This window comes from Microtus ochrogaster, unplaced genomic scaffold (genome assembly GCF_000317375.1).
Source record: "Microtus ochrogaster isolate Prairie Vole_2 unplaced genomic scaffold, MicOch1.0 UNK33, whole genome shotgun sequence".
Taxonomy (NCBI): domain Eukaryota; kingdom Metazoa; phylum Chordata; class Mammalia; order Rodentia; family Cricetidae; genus Microtus; species Microtus ochrogaster.
In genome coordinates, this window is record NW_004949131.1 from 26,518 (window position 1) to 43,809 (window position 17,292).

At 40.1% G+C, this 17,292-nt stretch overlaps 1 protein-coding gene across 3 annotated transcripts in view; it reads left to right on the plus strand.

The window, feature by feature from the left end:
• Topbp1 (DNA topoisomerase II binding protein 1) overlaps positions 1-17,292 on the plus strand; it is a 47,696-nt gene that overhangs the window by 24,895 nt on the left and 5,509 nt on the right. For all 3 annotated transcript variants that reach the window (XR_003378865.1, XM_005368450.3, XM_026789946.1), the window contains exons 13-24: positions 1,184-1,395; positions 4,355-4,641; positions 7,933-8,103; positions 8,192-8,301; positions 9,322-9,445; positions 10,450-10,596; positions 10,695-10,797; positions 12,184-12,376; positions 14,085-14,305; positions 15,011-15,159; positions 15,395-15,506; positions 16,736-16,899. Coding sequence is in view for 2 of the 3 variants with exons in the window: in XM_005368450.3 (XP_005368507.1) it covers positions 1,184-1,395; positions 4,355-4,641; positions 7,933-8,103; positions 8,192-8,301; positions 9,322-9,445; positions 10,450-10,596; positions 10,695-10,797; positions 12,184-12,376; positions 14,085-14,305; positions 15,011-15,159; positions 15,395-15,506; positions 16,736-16,899 (1,993 nt within the window). In the remaining variant the exon portion in view is untranslated. The remainder of the gene's footprint in view (positions 1-1,183; positions 1,396-4,354; positions 4,642-7,932; positions 8,104-8,191; positions 8,302-9,321; positions 9,446-10,449; positions 10,597-10,694; positions 10,798-12,183; positions 12,377-14,084; positions 14,306-15,010; positions 15,160-15,394; positions 15,507-16,735; positions 16,900-17,292) is intronic.

The following is a 17,292-nucleotide window of genomic DNA, read 5'->3' on the forward strand; positions in this document are numbered from 1 at the left end:
AGTGGTAAAAGATAATGAATTTATACCATCACTGTGCTCCTGAAATTGTTCCATTTTGGTAGAAAAGGACAAGTGGATATAATTAGTAATTTAGAGGGTATTTTATTCTATGTCTTATAAAAAGTTCAATTATGGCAGCATTTTTTTTAATTTATTTATTTATTAAGGATTTCTGCCTCCTCCCCGCCACCGTCTCCCATTTCCCTCCCCCTCCCCCGATCAAGTCCCTCTCCCTCATCAGCTTGAAGAGCAATCAGGGTTCCCTGACCTGTGGGAAGTCCAAGGACCGCCCACCTCCATCCAGGTTTAGTAAGTTGAGCATCCAAACTGCCTAGGCTCCCCCAAAGCCAGTATGTGCAGTAGGATCAAAAACCCATTGCCATTGTTCTTGAGTTCTCAATAGTCCTCATTGTCAGCTATGTAAGTCCGGTTTTATCCCATGCTTTTTCAGTCCCAGGCTAGCTGGTCTTGGTGAATTCCCGAAAGATCATCCCCATTGTCTCAGTGTGTGGGTGTACCCATCGCGGTCCTGAGTTCCTTGCTCGTGCTCCCCCTCCTTCTGCTCCTGATTTGGACCTTGAGATTTCTGTTCGGTGCTCCAATGTAGGTCTCTGTCTCCTTTCATCGCCTGATGAAGGTTAATATTCAGGAGGAGCATTTTTTTTATAACTTAATGTAAGGTAGACTTTACTGGGGTTGGAGAGATGGCTTGGTGGTTAAGAGTATGTCCTCTTGGAGAGGACCCAAGTTCCCTCTCCAGCACCCATGTTGAGCTGCTTACCAAACCCCTGTAACTCTAGTTCTAGGTGATCTGATGTCTTCTTCTGGACTCCACAGGCACATGCACACATTTGTGCATGCACATATGCATAATAAAAAATCTTTTTTAAAAAATCTGTCACTTTTTAATCCATGTTTTTTTTGTTTTTTGTTTTTGTTTGTTTGTTTGTTTTTGTGGGGCAGTTTCAAGACAAGTTTTCTCCTGTAGCCCAGGCTGGCCTCAATCAAACTCAGAGATTCACCTGTCTCTGCCTCCCCTCAGATTAAAAGCATGAGCCACCACAGCTTATGGAGTATGTTTTCTTGAAGTTAACTAATCACTCTGTGGTAAAAGAAGCTTTGTTCTTAGTTTGTAAGCTAATTTGTATGTGATCATTTGCTTTCTTTTTCATGTAAATTTTAGTGTTCAGGAATTCTTTGTTCGTAAATCCAATGCAAAGAAAGGCATGCTCGCCAGTACACATCTTATAGTGAAAGAACCGACTGGTTCTAAATATGAAGCTGCAAAGAAGTGGAGTTTGCCAGCAGTCACTATTCCATGGCTCTTAGAAACTGCTAGAATGGGAAAGAGAGCAGATGAAAGCCATTTTCTGGTTGACAGTGCACCTAAACAAGGTCAGAACTCTCTTTGTTTTTATGTATTTTACAACTTGATGGTTTCTGAAATATGAATGTTCCAGGACTTGCTTTCAAAAGTTCATTTATTTTTGCTGTTTATGGTGAATCCTGTGAGTCTTTGTTGGGTGTTTATTGGTGATAGCCAGATGGATGTGTGCTCTTTAGCACAGATGCTTAGTGTGTAGTCACTATGGCCTGAAAGCTAGTAAAGTGCACCCTCAGGGTATCAGTGTTGAAGGTGAAAGATGTGAGCATCCATCCCACTTAGTGTTGGTTTCCTGCTGTGGCTTACACTAGCATGGTGTGTAGCTAATGTGCTTGCTGCTTATCCGTGCTTCTGCATGTTCTCACAAGATGACTTAGTACTTGACTACTGTCTATTGCTGTAAGAAGACACCATGGCCAAAAGCAGCTTTGGGAGGAAAGCTTGCATTTCATTTTACAACTTGTAGTCCATTATCCAGGGAAGTAGGGGCAAGAACCCGAAGGCAGGAATTGATGAAGAGACCATGGAGTGCTTCTTACTGGCTTTCTCCTCAGTCTGTTACAGGCTTGCTCAGTCTGTTTTCTTATACCAACCAAGGACCACCTGCCCAGGGGTGACACCACCCACAGTGTACTGGGCCCTCCCACATCAGTCATCAATCAAGAAAACGCACCATAGGCTTCCCACAAGCCAATCTAGTAGGCATAATCTCAATTGAGGTTCCCTCTTCCTAGGGACTCTAGCGTGTGTCTGGTTGACATAAAACCAGCCAGCACAGCTAGCTTCCTTTTGTCTTCAGTTAGAATGTCCATTCCTCCGGGACAGACACCTTCTTTGACTCAGCAGTTACAATCTTGTCTCATTTTTCACTCTTTGTCCCTTTCAGGATTCCCTTCGCCTGGAGAAACTAATTTACTTTCCTTTCTCCTCCAAAGTATAAACTCTGTAAAGTCTACTGAGCTCTTCATTTTCATTGTCTAGCAATGGCTGGGCATAAAGTAGCCAAAAGTGTTTTGTTTAATGTTGAGCAAAAGTGAAGGCAGAGGTGGGAGAACACAAGTAGCCTCTGAGTGATAGTGTTGCTGGGCAGACTGCAGAGGCCAGTCACCATCTGGGGAACACCTACTAACCTAGACAGACTAGACCTGTTGATTGCTACAGTAATTGGAATTTTCTTTTCACTGTGTCTTGACTAGGTTAATAAACTGTGTGTGTGTGTGTGAGAGAGGAGAAAGAGAGAGAGAGAGAGAGAGAGAGAGAGAGAGAGAGAGAGAGAGAGAGAATGGGTTTATAATTATTCGTTTCAGTTAGTGTGTGTTCCAGTTCAGTACACGTAGTAGGAGACTGCTTGTTTGTTCAGGCTGCTCAGCCCCAAAATAACCACAAGAAATTGTATTAATTAAATCACTGCTTGGCCCATTATCTTTAGCTTCTTATTGGCTAACTTTTTATATCTTAATTTAATCCATTTCTATTAATCTGTGTATTGCCACATGGCTGTGGCTTACCAGTAAGCGGGGACTACATGGCATCTCCCTGACTCCTCCTTCTTTCTCCCAACATTCAGTTTAGTTTTCCCCACCTAGCTCTACTCTACCCTATCACAGGCCAAGGTTTATTCCTTAACCAATGGCAGTGAAACATATTCACAACATACATCACCTCCCACATCAAATACATATATTCATGCATACACATGTATATATGTGTGTGTTTATTTGTATTGTGTATGTGATGTATGTATGTGCATATCTGTGATCAGAGGTCAACATTGTGTGTTTTCCTCTGTCCTGCTTCACCTTGGTTTTAGGGATAGAATCTCTTAACTGATTAGGTGAGCTCCAGGGATCTGCCTGCCTCCAGCAGCAGTATTAAAGGTACACACCTCTGCATCCAGCTTTCATATGAGTGTTGGGGAACTGAACTCAGGTCTTCGTTCTTAAAAGTAAGCACTTTACTCACTGAGCTATCTGTTCAGTCCTCAACATATATTTTAATGTATCATCTGGAAGCAGGGACTTATAGTGTACACCTAAAGCCCAATATTTGTGAGGCTGAGGCAGGAGGGTCACTTAACAGGTGTGTCCAAGCTGTATCCTGTGCTCTGCGTTCATACAAAGATGACTTCAAGTGCAGCCCAAAACAAAAACTAACTGGGTGTGTGTTTGGTTGGTTGGTCTGCTTTAATTTTTCTTTCTTTTTTTTTTTTTTTTGAGACAAGATTTCTCTATGTAACAGCTTTGGCTATCCTGGAACTTTCTTTGTAGACCAGGCTGGCCTTGAATTCACAGAAAATCCCAAGTGCTGAGATTAAAGACATACACCACTACCATGGGGCTTGTTGGGGTGAGCTACTTGTTCATCCCGGCTGCCCAGAACTGAAATAATCACACAGAAACCATATTATTTAAATCACTGTTTGGCCCATTAGCTCTAGCTTTTTATTGGCTAACTCTTACATATTGACTTAACCCACTTCTATTAATCTGTGTAGCACCACGAGGTCGTGGCCTACCAGCAAAGTTTCAGCATGTCTACGTCCAGGTATGGATCCATGGCATCTCCTGACTCTGCCTTTCTTTCTCCCAGCATTCAGTCCAGTCCTCCCCACCTACCTAAGTTCTACCCTATCAACAGGTCAAGGGGTAATCACAGCACACAGAGGGGACTCCCACATCAGGGGCTGGTTTTGTTTTTTCTTAACCCTGATTGTGGGGTTCTCTTTGAAGATGGCAATGTTTTGTTGCAGTATCAACAGGTTAGGTACATCTGCAAGAGTATATGAGACCTATCTCAAAAAAAAAGTACATTAGGTTTGCTTCTTGGAAAGTAGAAGTGTATAGCTTTCTGGTTTAACGTATACTGAGACAAGATGTGGAACCTAACAAAATATTAAAATGTCACTTTGCCTCATTTGAAAAAAAAAAAGCTGACATTAGTGGCTTGTTTCTTTTCATTTTCAATCTGCAGAACAAGTTTTAGAAACTAAGCTGCCAAATGGAGTGGGTCCAAATCCAGACTCTCCAGCAAATCCTGACACACATCTGGAAATGCACAGAAAAGTGGCTGTTACACCTTTGGACATGAACCACTTTCAGAGTAAAGCTTTCCATGCTGTCATGTCACAGCACTGTAAGCAGGACTCGGTCTCTTCAGCAGTAGGACATCCACTTAAGAAGGAGCCCTCCTTACATCTGGACACACCATCAAAGTTTCTGTCCAAGGACAAACTCTTCAAGCCATCTTTTGATGTAACGGTAAGGCTTGAAGGAAATGGTGTTAGTGCTATGGTTTTACAGTTTATAAAGGTAGAGCCCCACATTGTGCAGCACCACCAGTTTGTAATAGAAAGTCTTCCAAAGATGTTGAGAAAAAGGTGCTCAGAGCTGAGATAATAGCTGTGGCTATATATAATGTGAAGTTAGGGCTCTGGGTTCAAGTCCCAGATTGCTGCATGAACACAGCTTTAGGTAGATCTTTTCATCTCCGAGCATCACTTTGAAATGAAATAATATGATGAAATGATTTTGTAAGCTTTAAAATATCAGCCGTGTTGCTTCCTTTTCTGGAAGTCCCTAGTGTAACCTTAACTCTTCAGTCCCTCTCTTAGAGGAGATGAGTGGTGTTTCTGTTTGATCTAAACAGTATGGTCAGTCACCCTTGGAAATTTATTTACAAATCCAAGACTAATAAAACATTTTCATATAGTCTCCTTTCAACTTCCCAAGATATTTTTTTTCCACCTTTCTTTTGGGAGCTTTTAGGTTTTTTGTTTTTTGTTTTTTTTTTTTTTTTTTGGTTTGTTTTTTGTTTTGCATCTGTTTAGTTTGATTTGTTTAGCCTCTGTTGTGTAGATTTGCTCATGTTCTACATAACTGTTGTTAATTCATTTATCATAAGGTGGTATTTTATCTAAGGTGTAGTATTTGATTCATATCTAATATAAAAGAGCTAACTTCTTGATGACCTAAGTCTTTTATACCCTTTTCTAATAGGTGTTTAATTACCTATCCTATATATTAAGTGATGTTTGTAAGTTTCTTGTTTGGTAATTCTTTTTCTTTCAAAATCTCACATGGTTTTTGTTTTTAGTAGGTAGTTGCTGTGTTAGTTGGCACATTTGTATGTATGAGTTCAGTTGGTCGAAATGTAGAATGTGGCTTTTAATATTACAAACTACCCTTTCCTGTTTACTGCTTTTTGGCTTGAGGCCTAGCTGCTCTGATTCTAGGATTTCAATCTCTGCTCTCTTATCTCTATCTAAGTTCTGTCATATATTATTTTCTAATAATTTATACTTGCACTATATATATATATATTTATATTATGTGTTTGCTTGATGTCCTCTTTTCTCCTTCCATTTTGGTATGTGGTATAGATTCCCCTACCCCCTTCTGAGACAAGGGCTCAGAATATAACCAACACTGGCTTTGAATTCAGAGATCCAGCAGCTTCTGCCTGCTGACCCCTGATTAAAGGCATATACCCACCATACCTGGCTTGTTTTGTTTGTTTTTTGTTTTTAAAGACAGTTTTACTGTATAGATAGCGCTGGCTGCCTTAGTATGTAGAGTCTTGTACTTGGAAGTGCTCCTCATATATATATAATCCTCCTGGGATTAGCACAATAGCATATACCACCATTCCTACTGCATTAATACTGTCAGTGTGTCCTTAATCCTCTTCTTAATCTTTTATTGTTAGTTAATTTTAAATCGTGCTAGTTTTCACTAAAGCAACTGTTCTTCCCAGTCCATGACCATACCCTTGTTGGGGAGTAGTCTTGTTTTTCATTTTAAGTTATCATATAGTGATGGATTTCAGTCTTTTACTCTGCTCTGTGTGTTTGAAATGTTCACTGTCATTTTTTAAGTTCCCGCATCCTTGGTAGGATCATTTTTCCATAGATTCCTTGGAGTAGGTGTGAGTACAATATTTCTTGGGTTTGAATCTTGAGAACTTTTGTGGCGTTGATTCTTTAGCATACTGCTTGAATCAACTTTTCTAGTCTGCAGTTTTCCCTGGAGTTTCCTGAGCATGCTATACCATGTATGTCTGTTTGGGTGTATGAGTGTATGTGTCTGTATTTTCCAATTTTTTTAAAATTAATTTTAATTTAAATTTTTAAAGTTAATTTTAATTAAAATCCTTCCCTTTTTTTCTTCCTTCCAACTCCTCCCATGTTTCCCCCTCACATTTCCCCTCTCACATTGATGGCCTCTTATTGTTTTACACACAGAGAGATGTTTTACATTTAAAAAGAACCTGCTGAGTCCCTTTGTGTTGCTTGTGTGTATATAATAATATTAGGACTGACCATTTGGTGTTGGATTATCAGTTAGGAGATTCATCTCTGGGAAAAATTAAATCTCCCTCTCTTAGCCATCAGTTGCCTATAGCTGTCTTAAGAGTGGGGCCCCATGAGAGCCCTTCAACATTAGCTTATCTATTTGTGTTGCAGTTTTTAGGTCTTGTAATGTTAGGTAGTCCAGTTGCTGAAGTATCATGGGTGTAGCTTCACTGTTATTGCTAGGAGACTCACTCTCACATCAGACTTCTTTCTTTGTCCTCTGACTCTTAAAATCTTTCTTTCCTCTTTTCCATGAGGGTCCCTGAGCTTTGGGACTTGGTACACCAGGATTACCAAGTCTCTATCTGTTGCAAGAGAAATTTCTTTGATGAGGGTTTCTGTGGGTATAAAGTTAAATATTTAGAAGGTGTTTAGGAATTGTGCTGATATAGCAGGTTCTTCTCTCAGATCTGTGGCCTCACTAGCCCTAAGTAGTTGACTAGATTTCTAGTTTGAGACATTTCTCTCCTATTGGGTGGGCCTTAAGTCCAGCTAGACAGTTGGGTGCTGCCAAGATACAAGAACAAGTACAAGGGATATCTTGCTGTGCTGGTCATTATTATGGTTCTCAGGCATCACAGCTGGGTAGGACTATTGATTGCTTCCCTCCCTTGACAACTTGCATAACACCTTCCAGTCCTATGAAAGCTAGACCTCAAAAGGGAGGCTTTGATGTCAGATCCAGTGCAAATCTTCTGAGTGCTGTGAATTGTGTGGTGTTTTCAGCAATAGGGATTTTAACTTCAACCTCTCAGAGGCAGCCCAGGGCAACAGCAATAGCATGTAGTGTTGTGTTTTTATAGTCTGTTGCTAACTTTAGTATCTTGAACACTTAAGGCTCCTTTTATTCTTTTATGTTCCAAATGGCATACAGAGTTAGTTGTATCATTGTACTGAAGATTGTTAACCAAAATGATTGATTTATTGCCATAGTTCAAATAAATTTTGTTGTATGTATAAATTACTATGCAGATGCAAAAGAAAATGAGCAAGCCACCTGAATGGCGTTAGCATTCCCTCAAGAGGACTATGGGGGCCTTGGGAACAGGAAGTATTTTATGTTTTTGTTTGTTTGTTTGTTTTTGTTTTTGTTATGTTCTATTAAAAAAGAAACACTAATTAACCCAAATGCTCTTTTTCTTGTTTCCCTCTTTCCCTCTTATGTCACCTTCTTCCTTGTTCCTATCCTTAAATATAGGATGCCCTTGCAGCCTTGGAAACCCCAAGAACTGCCACCCAGAAAAGGAAACTGAGCTCACCACTCTCTGAAGTCATGGTCAGAAACCTGAAAATTGCTTTGTCAAATAGTTCCCGAAACACCAACACTCTTCCTGCCAGCCCTAAGCCGAAGGGTGCCCATTTGGAAAAGGTAGATTTGATTTTCTTATTAAGTGGAAGATGTCACTAATCCATGTCAAAGAATCATGGCCGATCTGTTCTTTATTCTTCATGTACAGGAAGAGGCCCCAAAACCCCTTGACAAAGTTGTGGTATGTGTGAGTAAAAAGCTCAGTAAGAAGCAGAGTGAACTGAATGGGGTTGCAGCCTCCCTGGGAGCAGAGTACAGGTAGGTACGACGTTTATGCTGGTGCTCATTTATGCTGCAGCTCAGAGGGAACCAGAAGCTTTCTGCTGCTTTACAAGGAAGCGTTTGTTTTGCCCGCTTGTGTACACTATCTAATAAAACCGTTCCAATTTAATTTAGCATTGCCTTTGAAAATACTCCCCACTTAACAATTAATTCTTTTGTTTTACAGAAGTAACACATATTTGTGAAGCTTATTTGTGTTAGTATTCTGGAAGCTTGTGATCCATGAATGGTCAGCATAGTGTAAAGGAGTTCTTCCTTTCAGAGTTTAGTCAGTACATCTAGGGCTGATTGAATTTATTTATGTCTTAGTGGTTCTCTGTGAGTAGTGCTGACTACTGTGCTATCAGTCAGGTAGTACAGTAGCAAACCCTCCTAGCGTAAGATGGCCCTTTAAAATGTTGTAGTTTATTGTAAATTTTTAAAAAATGTATCTTGGCAGGGTGTGGTGGTACATACTCCCATTAATCCCAGCACTTTCAGAGACAAGACAGGTCAGTCTCTGTGAGGGTGTGCATCGTGATTCTAGGGTAGCCAGGGCTACATAATGAGATCCTGTCTCCAGTGTTTTCTCAGGCTGTGGTAGAGTTCTTGCCTAGCATACACAGAGACCTGGACTTAAATTCTCAACACAGAGACACAGAGGCAGATTGTGATAGAGCAAATACAAGGAGTGGTGGCCAGTGACTGGTAATGAATTTGAGTGCCTTAAGTTTTATTAATTTGAAAACACTTATTATAACTAAAAAGTGATAACACATAAAGTAGAAGGATTTTTAAAAGTATAAAGAAGATAATATTTTGAAAGTACTCTTCTAACATCTTCCTACATTGTATATCTAAGAATGGAGTCATTAACATTTGTCAGGATGCAAAACCTGCCGATTTACTGTTCTTGCCTATCCTCTAGTTCTTTGAATTTTGTGTGTCAGAATATTCTGTTTAAAATGGACTGCTATATCCCTTAGTTATCCCTTTTGCCATATGTGGTTGTTTCAGGTGGAGTTTTGATGAGTCGGTGACTCATTTCATTTATCAGGGTCGGGCACATGATAGTAATCGAGAATATAAATCTGCAAAAGAAAGAGGGGTACATATTGTTTCTGAGCATTGGCTTTTAGAGGTAAGCAGAACTTTTTCCCTCCCTTCCTGGTTTATTGGAAATGTACAAATACTTCACAGCCCAAACCAGTTTCAGCGAATGCAAATACATCTGCTAATTTTTTTTTTTTTTAACTGTGTGGTGACATGGCTATAACTGCCCACTTGGTGGCTTGGAAATGAAAGAGAGATGACAGAAAAGTTCAGACCCTACTGCTCCCCTCCAGGACACAACCCACAGAGCTGTGGACTGTGCTTAGAGCATGAGGGCCTTTGGGGACCCCCAAGATCTGAGCTGTATGTAGGTCATGCTTTTGAGTTTTGTATTTCTTTAGCCTCAGAACTTAAGATCTTTATTGCTTAAATATTTACCAAATTTTAAGTGATTATTTTAATTCTGATTCCTTTCTCTTTTTGAAAATTGTATGAAGAGTAAGTAAAATAAATGGTAGAAGGTAAAGGCTCTAACCACCAAGCCTGACTACCTAAATTTGGTTCCTGGGACCCACACAGTGGAAAGAGAGGACCAACTCCCACAAGGTATCCCAACTTTCACACTCACTCCTCATGTGCACTACCCTTGCCTTTCCCACAGTATAAATAGAAATATAATTTAAAAATTATATGAAAACAAAAGATGAAAAATGTATATTTGAGGAGAGTTGATTTAGCATGCTTATATACTTCATAGCTGTGGTTTTTTTTTCTTGGTTCTTCCCAGAGTGATTCATACTTTGCTAAATAAAGAAGCAGATTTATATTTATATTTAAGTGGACATTACATTATAAAAGTGGGGGTGATTTGTTGCATATTTGTTTAATTTATTACTATGTGTGCATGAGTATATGTGGAGTTCATTTCACTCCTTCCACTTTTATGTGGTTCCAGGGATTGAAATTAGGTCACCAGATTAATAGGGCAAGGACATTTACTGGCTAAGTCATCTCCCAGGCCCCAATTTGTTATTTACATGATAGAGTTGCTCACTGTAAACCTGCTTTCTAAAACTTGTGCTTGTATTTCAGTGTGCTCAAGAGTACAAGCATCTTCCTGAATCTCTTTATCCACACACTTACAACCCCAAAATGAGCCTGGACATCAGTACAGTGCAAGATGACGGGCTCTGTAATAGCCGGCTGCCCTCAACAGTTTCTGCATCTAAAGATGTTGAGGTAGGTAGTGTGGACAGCATGCTCCTCCTAAGCTGGAAGTAGACCTCTGGGAAATTATGCAGTGACTTTGTGAAATTATAATTTTTCTCTTTGAATAGCCAGATCATTTGTCTAGAGAAGAAGATGAGATAGACAGCACGGCCACAGTTAACAAAGACTCAGCACTAGAGGACGGGAATGGAAGAAATGACTGTAAAGGAGGTAAGACACTTTTACCCTTTTGGCTGCCGCCGCCCCATCAACCCCTACCCCACTCCAGGGTTTTCTCTGTAACCTTGGCTGCCTTGGAACTTGATCTATAGACCAGACTGACCTCAAATTCAGAGGTCTCTGCTTTCCAAGTGCTAGAATTAAAGGCCTGTGCCACCACACCTGGCTTCACTTTTTACTTTTGAGAACATTTGTTTTGACTTAGAGCCCCAGCCGTATTTGCCACTAATAAGAAAACTGGAGTGATGATCCTCTAGCTTTGAAGCCAGACACTGACTTCTAGCTAAGCAGCTCTGTAGTCATCTCCTTTCAGGCTAAGTGCAGTCACCTGCAGCTTCATCCTGCAGCTTCGTGTCGGTGATAAGCTGTGTGCTCACTGGATTAGCACTTTGAATTTCATCCAAGAATTTTCTCTTTGTGTTCATAGCTTGACTGCATAAGAGGCATGCCCTGTTACCTAAGTTGGCTTCCTGCATGCCTTTCTCACTCAGTCATAGCTAGCTTTAGCTTAGAGGTAGATAGAGATGTGTGACTATTTTTTTCACTTGAACACTTAAGTCATTGTAGGCTATTAATTAAACTAATTATAATATTTACTGGGGATTGAGGAGGTCCCAGGAAGGAGAGAGATGGGGATAATCCGACAGAGCACACACATAGCATTTAAGTTTGCTGTTTGTACAGATGTGGTTCACATAGTAGCAACACCTGTGGTCACTGGTCACAGGTGACCACAGATAGAATCATTAGGAAGAGTTGGACAGTGATTAATATGTGGTTGCCACAGCCTTCAGTTTGCTAATAAAAAGCATTGTTTTAATGTTTTGTTTTCTGTTGTTATAAAACAATGCCTGTAACTGGGTAATATATAAGGAAAGGAGACATTTTTAGCTGAAAAAGCTTTAGAGAATGAAGTCCAAGCTTGATCTATTTGGACTCTGGTGAAGACGAGGCTATATCCCATCATGGCAGGAGTATTTATCAGAAATGGAAAGAATGCAAGTAGGTGAGTATCATTGCATGGAAAGACTGGAGCAAGTTAGACAAGGTTTAGTCTTGTCATATCACCTCACAGCAGAACTAGCCTGAGTTCCTTGAAAACTACATTAATTGATTCTCGGGCAGGGTTCCTAATGATCCAGCCACCTTACACTAGGCCTCATCTTTGAAGGATTCTACCCACTACACCACACCACCCACCGAGCTTCAACCCACACATGTTAGGGTGTGCACGCAAGCCATAGAATAGTGTTTGTAAAGTCTGATAAAGCAAGATGTATCTTGTACACATAAACTGCTTCAGTGTATCTTAGTTTTAATTGGTAATGTAGTATGTGGCACATACTTATTTATATTGAGTCTTTTATTTGTTTCAAGCTCTGACACAGACCTTGGAGATGAGAGAAAACTTCCAGAAGCAATTGCAAGAGATCATGTCAGCAACCTGCATCGTGAAGACGCCTGCGCAGAGGACTTGCCTGTCAAGAAGCAGTTGTAATAGTACTTCTTCAACTCCTGACAGTACTCGCTCTGCTCGGAGTGGACGAAGTCGAGTCTTGGAGGCACTCAGGTTTGTGCTTGTCGGGCATGGGTTCAGAGGACGAAAGCTCCTGAGTGAGGCACCTGTCACTTGGATGGGTGGGCTAGGCTACACCATTTGTTGTTGTAAATTTTTAAAATAAAGCAGAAATTTAAGACTCTTAAGACCTATGAAGGGGTTAATGTTGGGGCCTTAACTCAAACAGTATGTGTTAATATCCCATTGTCATCATGGTTTCATCCTCTGCTGGCTGGGTGCTCCTCTCTCTTCTTGCTTAAGCAGTTGTACAGTTCTGACTTTGAGGCTTAAATTTCCTAGGATCCACTTTTCTATATGAAGTATACTCAGTGGGCAGTCAGTCCACTCTGTTCCTTAGCGTTAGCACTAAACACTAAGGGTGTATGTAGTACTTAGAACAGTTTTTTAAATGTGTTAGTATTCTGTGTATGATGTATGTACATGGTGGAGCATACCTGTAATCCCAGCACGTGGAAGCTAGAGGGAGGAAGATTAGGATTTCAGGATCATCCTTCACTACAGAGCAGATGGGGGCCAACCTGGAATACATACCTAACTTTAAAAGAAAATTTAAAGTGCTTTTATTAAATCCAGTAACTACAGTTTTCTAAACATTATATCATGTTTCCCTAACTTGAATTAAGGAAGATCCCATTTTTAAATGTAGCAGTTTTTAGAATTTAAAAAAAATTGATTTTTTTTTTTGAAATATAAATAGACGGTCACTTTAAATTTCCAATAGGCTGGAAAGATGGTTGGTTAACACTGGTTGTTTTTCCAGAGGGCCTGGGTTCAGTTCCCATCACCCACATGGCAGCTCAAGATTGCCTGTAACTCCATCTCCAGGGGATCTGACATACAGATATACATACAGGCAAAATACCAATGCACATAAAATAAAAATAGAGCCACACAGTGGTGGCACAGGCCTTTAATCCCAGAGGCAGGCGGATCTCTGAATTTGAGGACAGCCTGGTCTACAGACCGAGTTCCAGGACAACAAGGCTACACAGAGAAACCCTGTCTCGAAAAACCAAAAATAAAGAAAAGTAAAAATAGTAAATCATTTAAAAATTTCCAGTAGGAAATTTAAAAATAAATTAGTTGGCTGTGTTGGTGCATATTATGCTGGCTTAGTTTTTATCAACTTCACACAAGCTAGGGTCATCTAGGAAGAGGGAACCTCATTTGAGAAAATGCCTCCATCACATTGGCATGTGGGTAAATCTGTGGAACATCTTGAGTAATGATGGATGTGAGACAGCCGAGCCACTGTGGGTGGTACCTCCCCTGGGCAGGTGGTCTTGGGTTGTGTAAGAAAGCACACTGAGCAAGATGTGAAAAGCAAGCCAGTAAGCTGCACTCCTCTCAGGTCTCTGTCTCAGTTCCTGCCCCCAGGTTTTTGTTTGAGTTCCTATCCTGACTTCTCAATGGGTTACAACTGTAGCTGAAATAAACCCTTTCCTTGCCAAGTTGCTTTTGGTCATGTTGTCTTATCACAGCAGTGGAAAGCAAACTAGGATGCTTAGCACTTGGGAGGTAGAAGCAGGAGGGTTACCTCAAGTTTAAAGTTATATTCTCCATAAAGAGACCCTATATCAAAAAAGAAAGATGTCTTAGATTGATTTATTCAATAAAACTATGTATCTCTACTACGCACTGATGTTATGACTTTGATTCAGTAGTGACTTATTTAAAATTGTCTCTTTTTATTTCTTAGGCAGTCTAGACAGATAGTGCCTGATATCAACACAGAGCCCTCCCAGAATGAGCAGATCATTTGGGATGACCCAACAGCAAGGGAGGAGAGAGCAAGGCTCGCCAGCAACTTGCAGTGGCCTAGCTACCTCACACAGTATTCTGAGCTTCAGGTTGACCTTAAAAAACTGGATGATTCTCCTTCTCGAGAGCCTGTATGCCGTTCAGAAATTGCTGAGCAGGGTAATAAGGAAAACTTGTTGGGTTGAACTATATGCATGTTGACCTCATAAAGACACTGGGATTCCCTGTATTGCACATGCAAATGAAAAATTGACTTTAGTACTGTACCAATCAATTGAAAAATGTTTTCTGATCCTCACATGTAGAAACGTAGGGTAAGCCATTTTACAAACATGACTCATACAGCAATTCTTTCTTTCTAGCCTCTTTTCTTGTCTGTTGTGGTGGTTGCTTTTTCTCCCTATAACTCATTTTTATTTAACTCTCTGAATCCCACCAAGCTTATACTGTGTTTGTTCTTTGACTTGTGTGAGCTTTTCCTGGGTTCCCTTTTCCCCGTTCTTCATACTGAGTGGTTGGTTATCTTCCTGTGCTGGATGAAAGGAAGGGCTCCCGAAACCCAGATGACACACGTGCCCTTTCAGAGTTCATTAGTTGACTTCTCCTATATGTATTGCTTGTTTTTGAGGCAAGGTTGTGCCCGTGCAGGTCTCCAAACCTGAGATCCTCATGTCTCAGCCTCCCAAGCTGCCGCTGTCACAGCAGATATCACCATCCTATCCCCACCTCACCCTTTGTATACTTGTGCATTGCAGAATTCATGGGTCATTTTATTTTGACCAAAATAAATGAGAATATTCTCTAGAATTTGCTCTAAATTATATTTGTACACTATCACACTGTATTTTTTTCCCTTACCCTTAGTCTTATGTGTGACCGAAGCTCCAGAACATCCAATCTCTGAAGAACCAGAAACTACAACAACAGATAGGCATCTAATGCCTGTGCCTCAAGCCCCCAGCACTGCTTTCCCCCCAAACAAGCCACCCGTGACTCCACAACCTATTGACAAGGTTCGTTGATCCTTGCTATGGTAATGTTGACTTTCAGTGTGGTTCTTACACTGGAGTGGGAATTTGTTCTCTGTATTAGACTCATCATTACTTAAAAATTGAATTTTTTTGATTGAATTACAGTATGTATATATTTGGTACCTTAAAAGAATGACTAAAATGTTACTATAAAATAGCTGTACCTGGAAATAGTTTTCATATTAATTTTTTCTAAAATAAACTTACTGCGTTCTAGATTGAAAAAATGGAGGAGAATCTTACAAAACTTAAAAAGCAGTATGTGTTCCAGATGTCGTCTCTGAATGCCCAGGAGCGGACTGAGTACTGCCACCTGATTAAAAAACTAGGTACCAGTATTTTATATTTATTTAAAACTTTTTCTTCTGGTAGTTCCTTTAAAACATGCCATTATTACAACACACTGGAATACAAATGCAGCATCTCTATCATGTGTAATGGGAGACATTGAGAAAAGAACATGGTAACTTATTTAAGCCCACACATTGAGTCAGCATTAGGGCTTTGATTTTATACAGATCTAATCTACATCTAAAATTACTAGGTCATGGAACCTAAGAATATAAAGATTTAGCTGGGTCAGACTCTCCCTGGCACCTGGGAGAGGCAAGCTGGAAGACCTGATGTATTGTAGCTGGACTGCAGTAGGAACAGGATGTGGGCCTCCTGAGTCACACTAGTAACCACATGTTGGGAAGTCAGAAGAAATAGGTGAAATTACCTTTAAAAATATTTTTTATTTAATTTAGTATATGAAAACTATCACTCAGCATTTAGTCAGCATAAAACATCAGCAAAATGTTTTGCGGGATTTTTGTTTTGTTTTTTATTCCTTTGACGTAGCCATCTGAATCTACACTAGCTTTTTTTTTTAGTTGTTTGATAGCTCTATAGAGTCAATATAGTCACTCTAAGAGACATTGATCTCATAGCTAGACATAGCAAAAGAAATCATTCAGAAATGACAGGGCCAAGCATTGGTGATCCCAGCAGCTGAGAGGCTAAAGCAAGAGGATCTCATTGAGGTCAGATGGGGCTGCACAGTGAGACCCTGTTTGAAAAAAAAGGGGTGGGAGGGGTTAAGAGCACTGTTAGAAGACCAGGGTTCTAGTTCCAGCACCCCCATGGTGGCTTGCAACATCTCATAATGCCAGTCTTGGGGGTCCAGTGCCCTCTTCTAGCCTCCATAGGTACTGTGCTTCTCTGATACAGAGATATACATGCAGGCAGAACACACAGTGTAGAGTACTTGCTGCATGCTTACAAGGACCTGAATTTCAAGTGTGCATGAGTCAGCACTGGACTTTTGATTATTACAAAACCTTAATCTGCATTTCAGATCACTGTGTCATGGTATGCTAAAGGCAGGAATGAGGGGGGTGATAATATGAAGTGAATGTTACTTTTACATATCTATATGTCTGTTTTTTATTAGGTTTTTTATTTTACATAAGTAATTTTAAAGCACAGTTGAGATGACAATGATCTTCTAGAAAGATGGTAAGAAACCTAGTAGAGGGTTTTCCTGTGTATTCATCAATTGTTTTCTCTAAACAAGGTGGGCTGGTGATTGAGAAGCAGTGCTCAGACCCCAGGTGCACACACATGGTTGTGGGGTACCCATTGCGCAATGAGAAGTACCTAGCCTCCATGGCAGCTGGCAAGTGGATACTTCATCGCACCTATTTGGAAGCTTGCAGGACAGCGGGGTGCTTTGTGCAGGTGTGTATTCACATGCTTAGGAAGGGTCATTCTTTTGGAAATGTCATACAAGATCCCTGACCATACAGTTATGCAGCTAATTGAAACAACCACATGTAGCCACCATGTATAAGGATCTCAGTAACACAACAGAGTTTACAGGCTCAGGTTGCTTTAGTCACGTTCCTTTTTCTTAAATATTTTTCTTGGCATTCAAAAATGAGTTTCATTGTGGCCTGCTAACTTTTTGTTATCTAATTTGTCAATGTTTTTTTATTGAACTTATATTAACATATCATGATATCTCATTATAAGCCTTTTTTTTACTGTTAGCTCATTATATACTAAACTAATTGTCACAAACAGGCCAGCACAGGAGTATCTACCTTGTAGATTCTGAAGTTTTCAATCTGA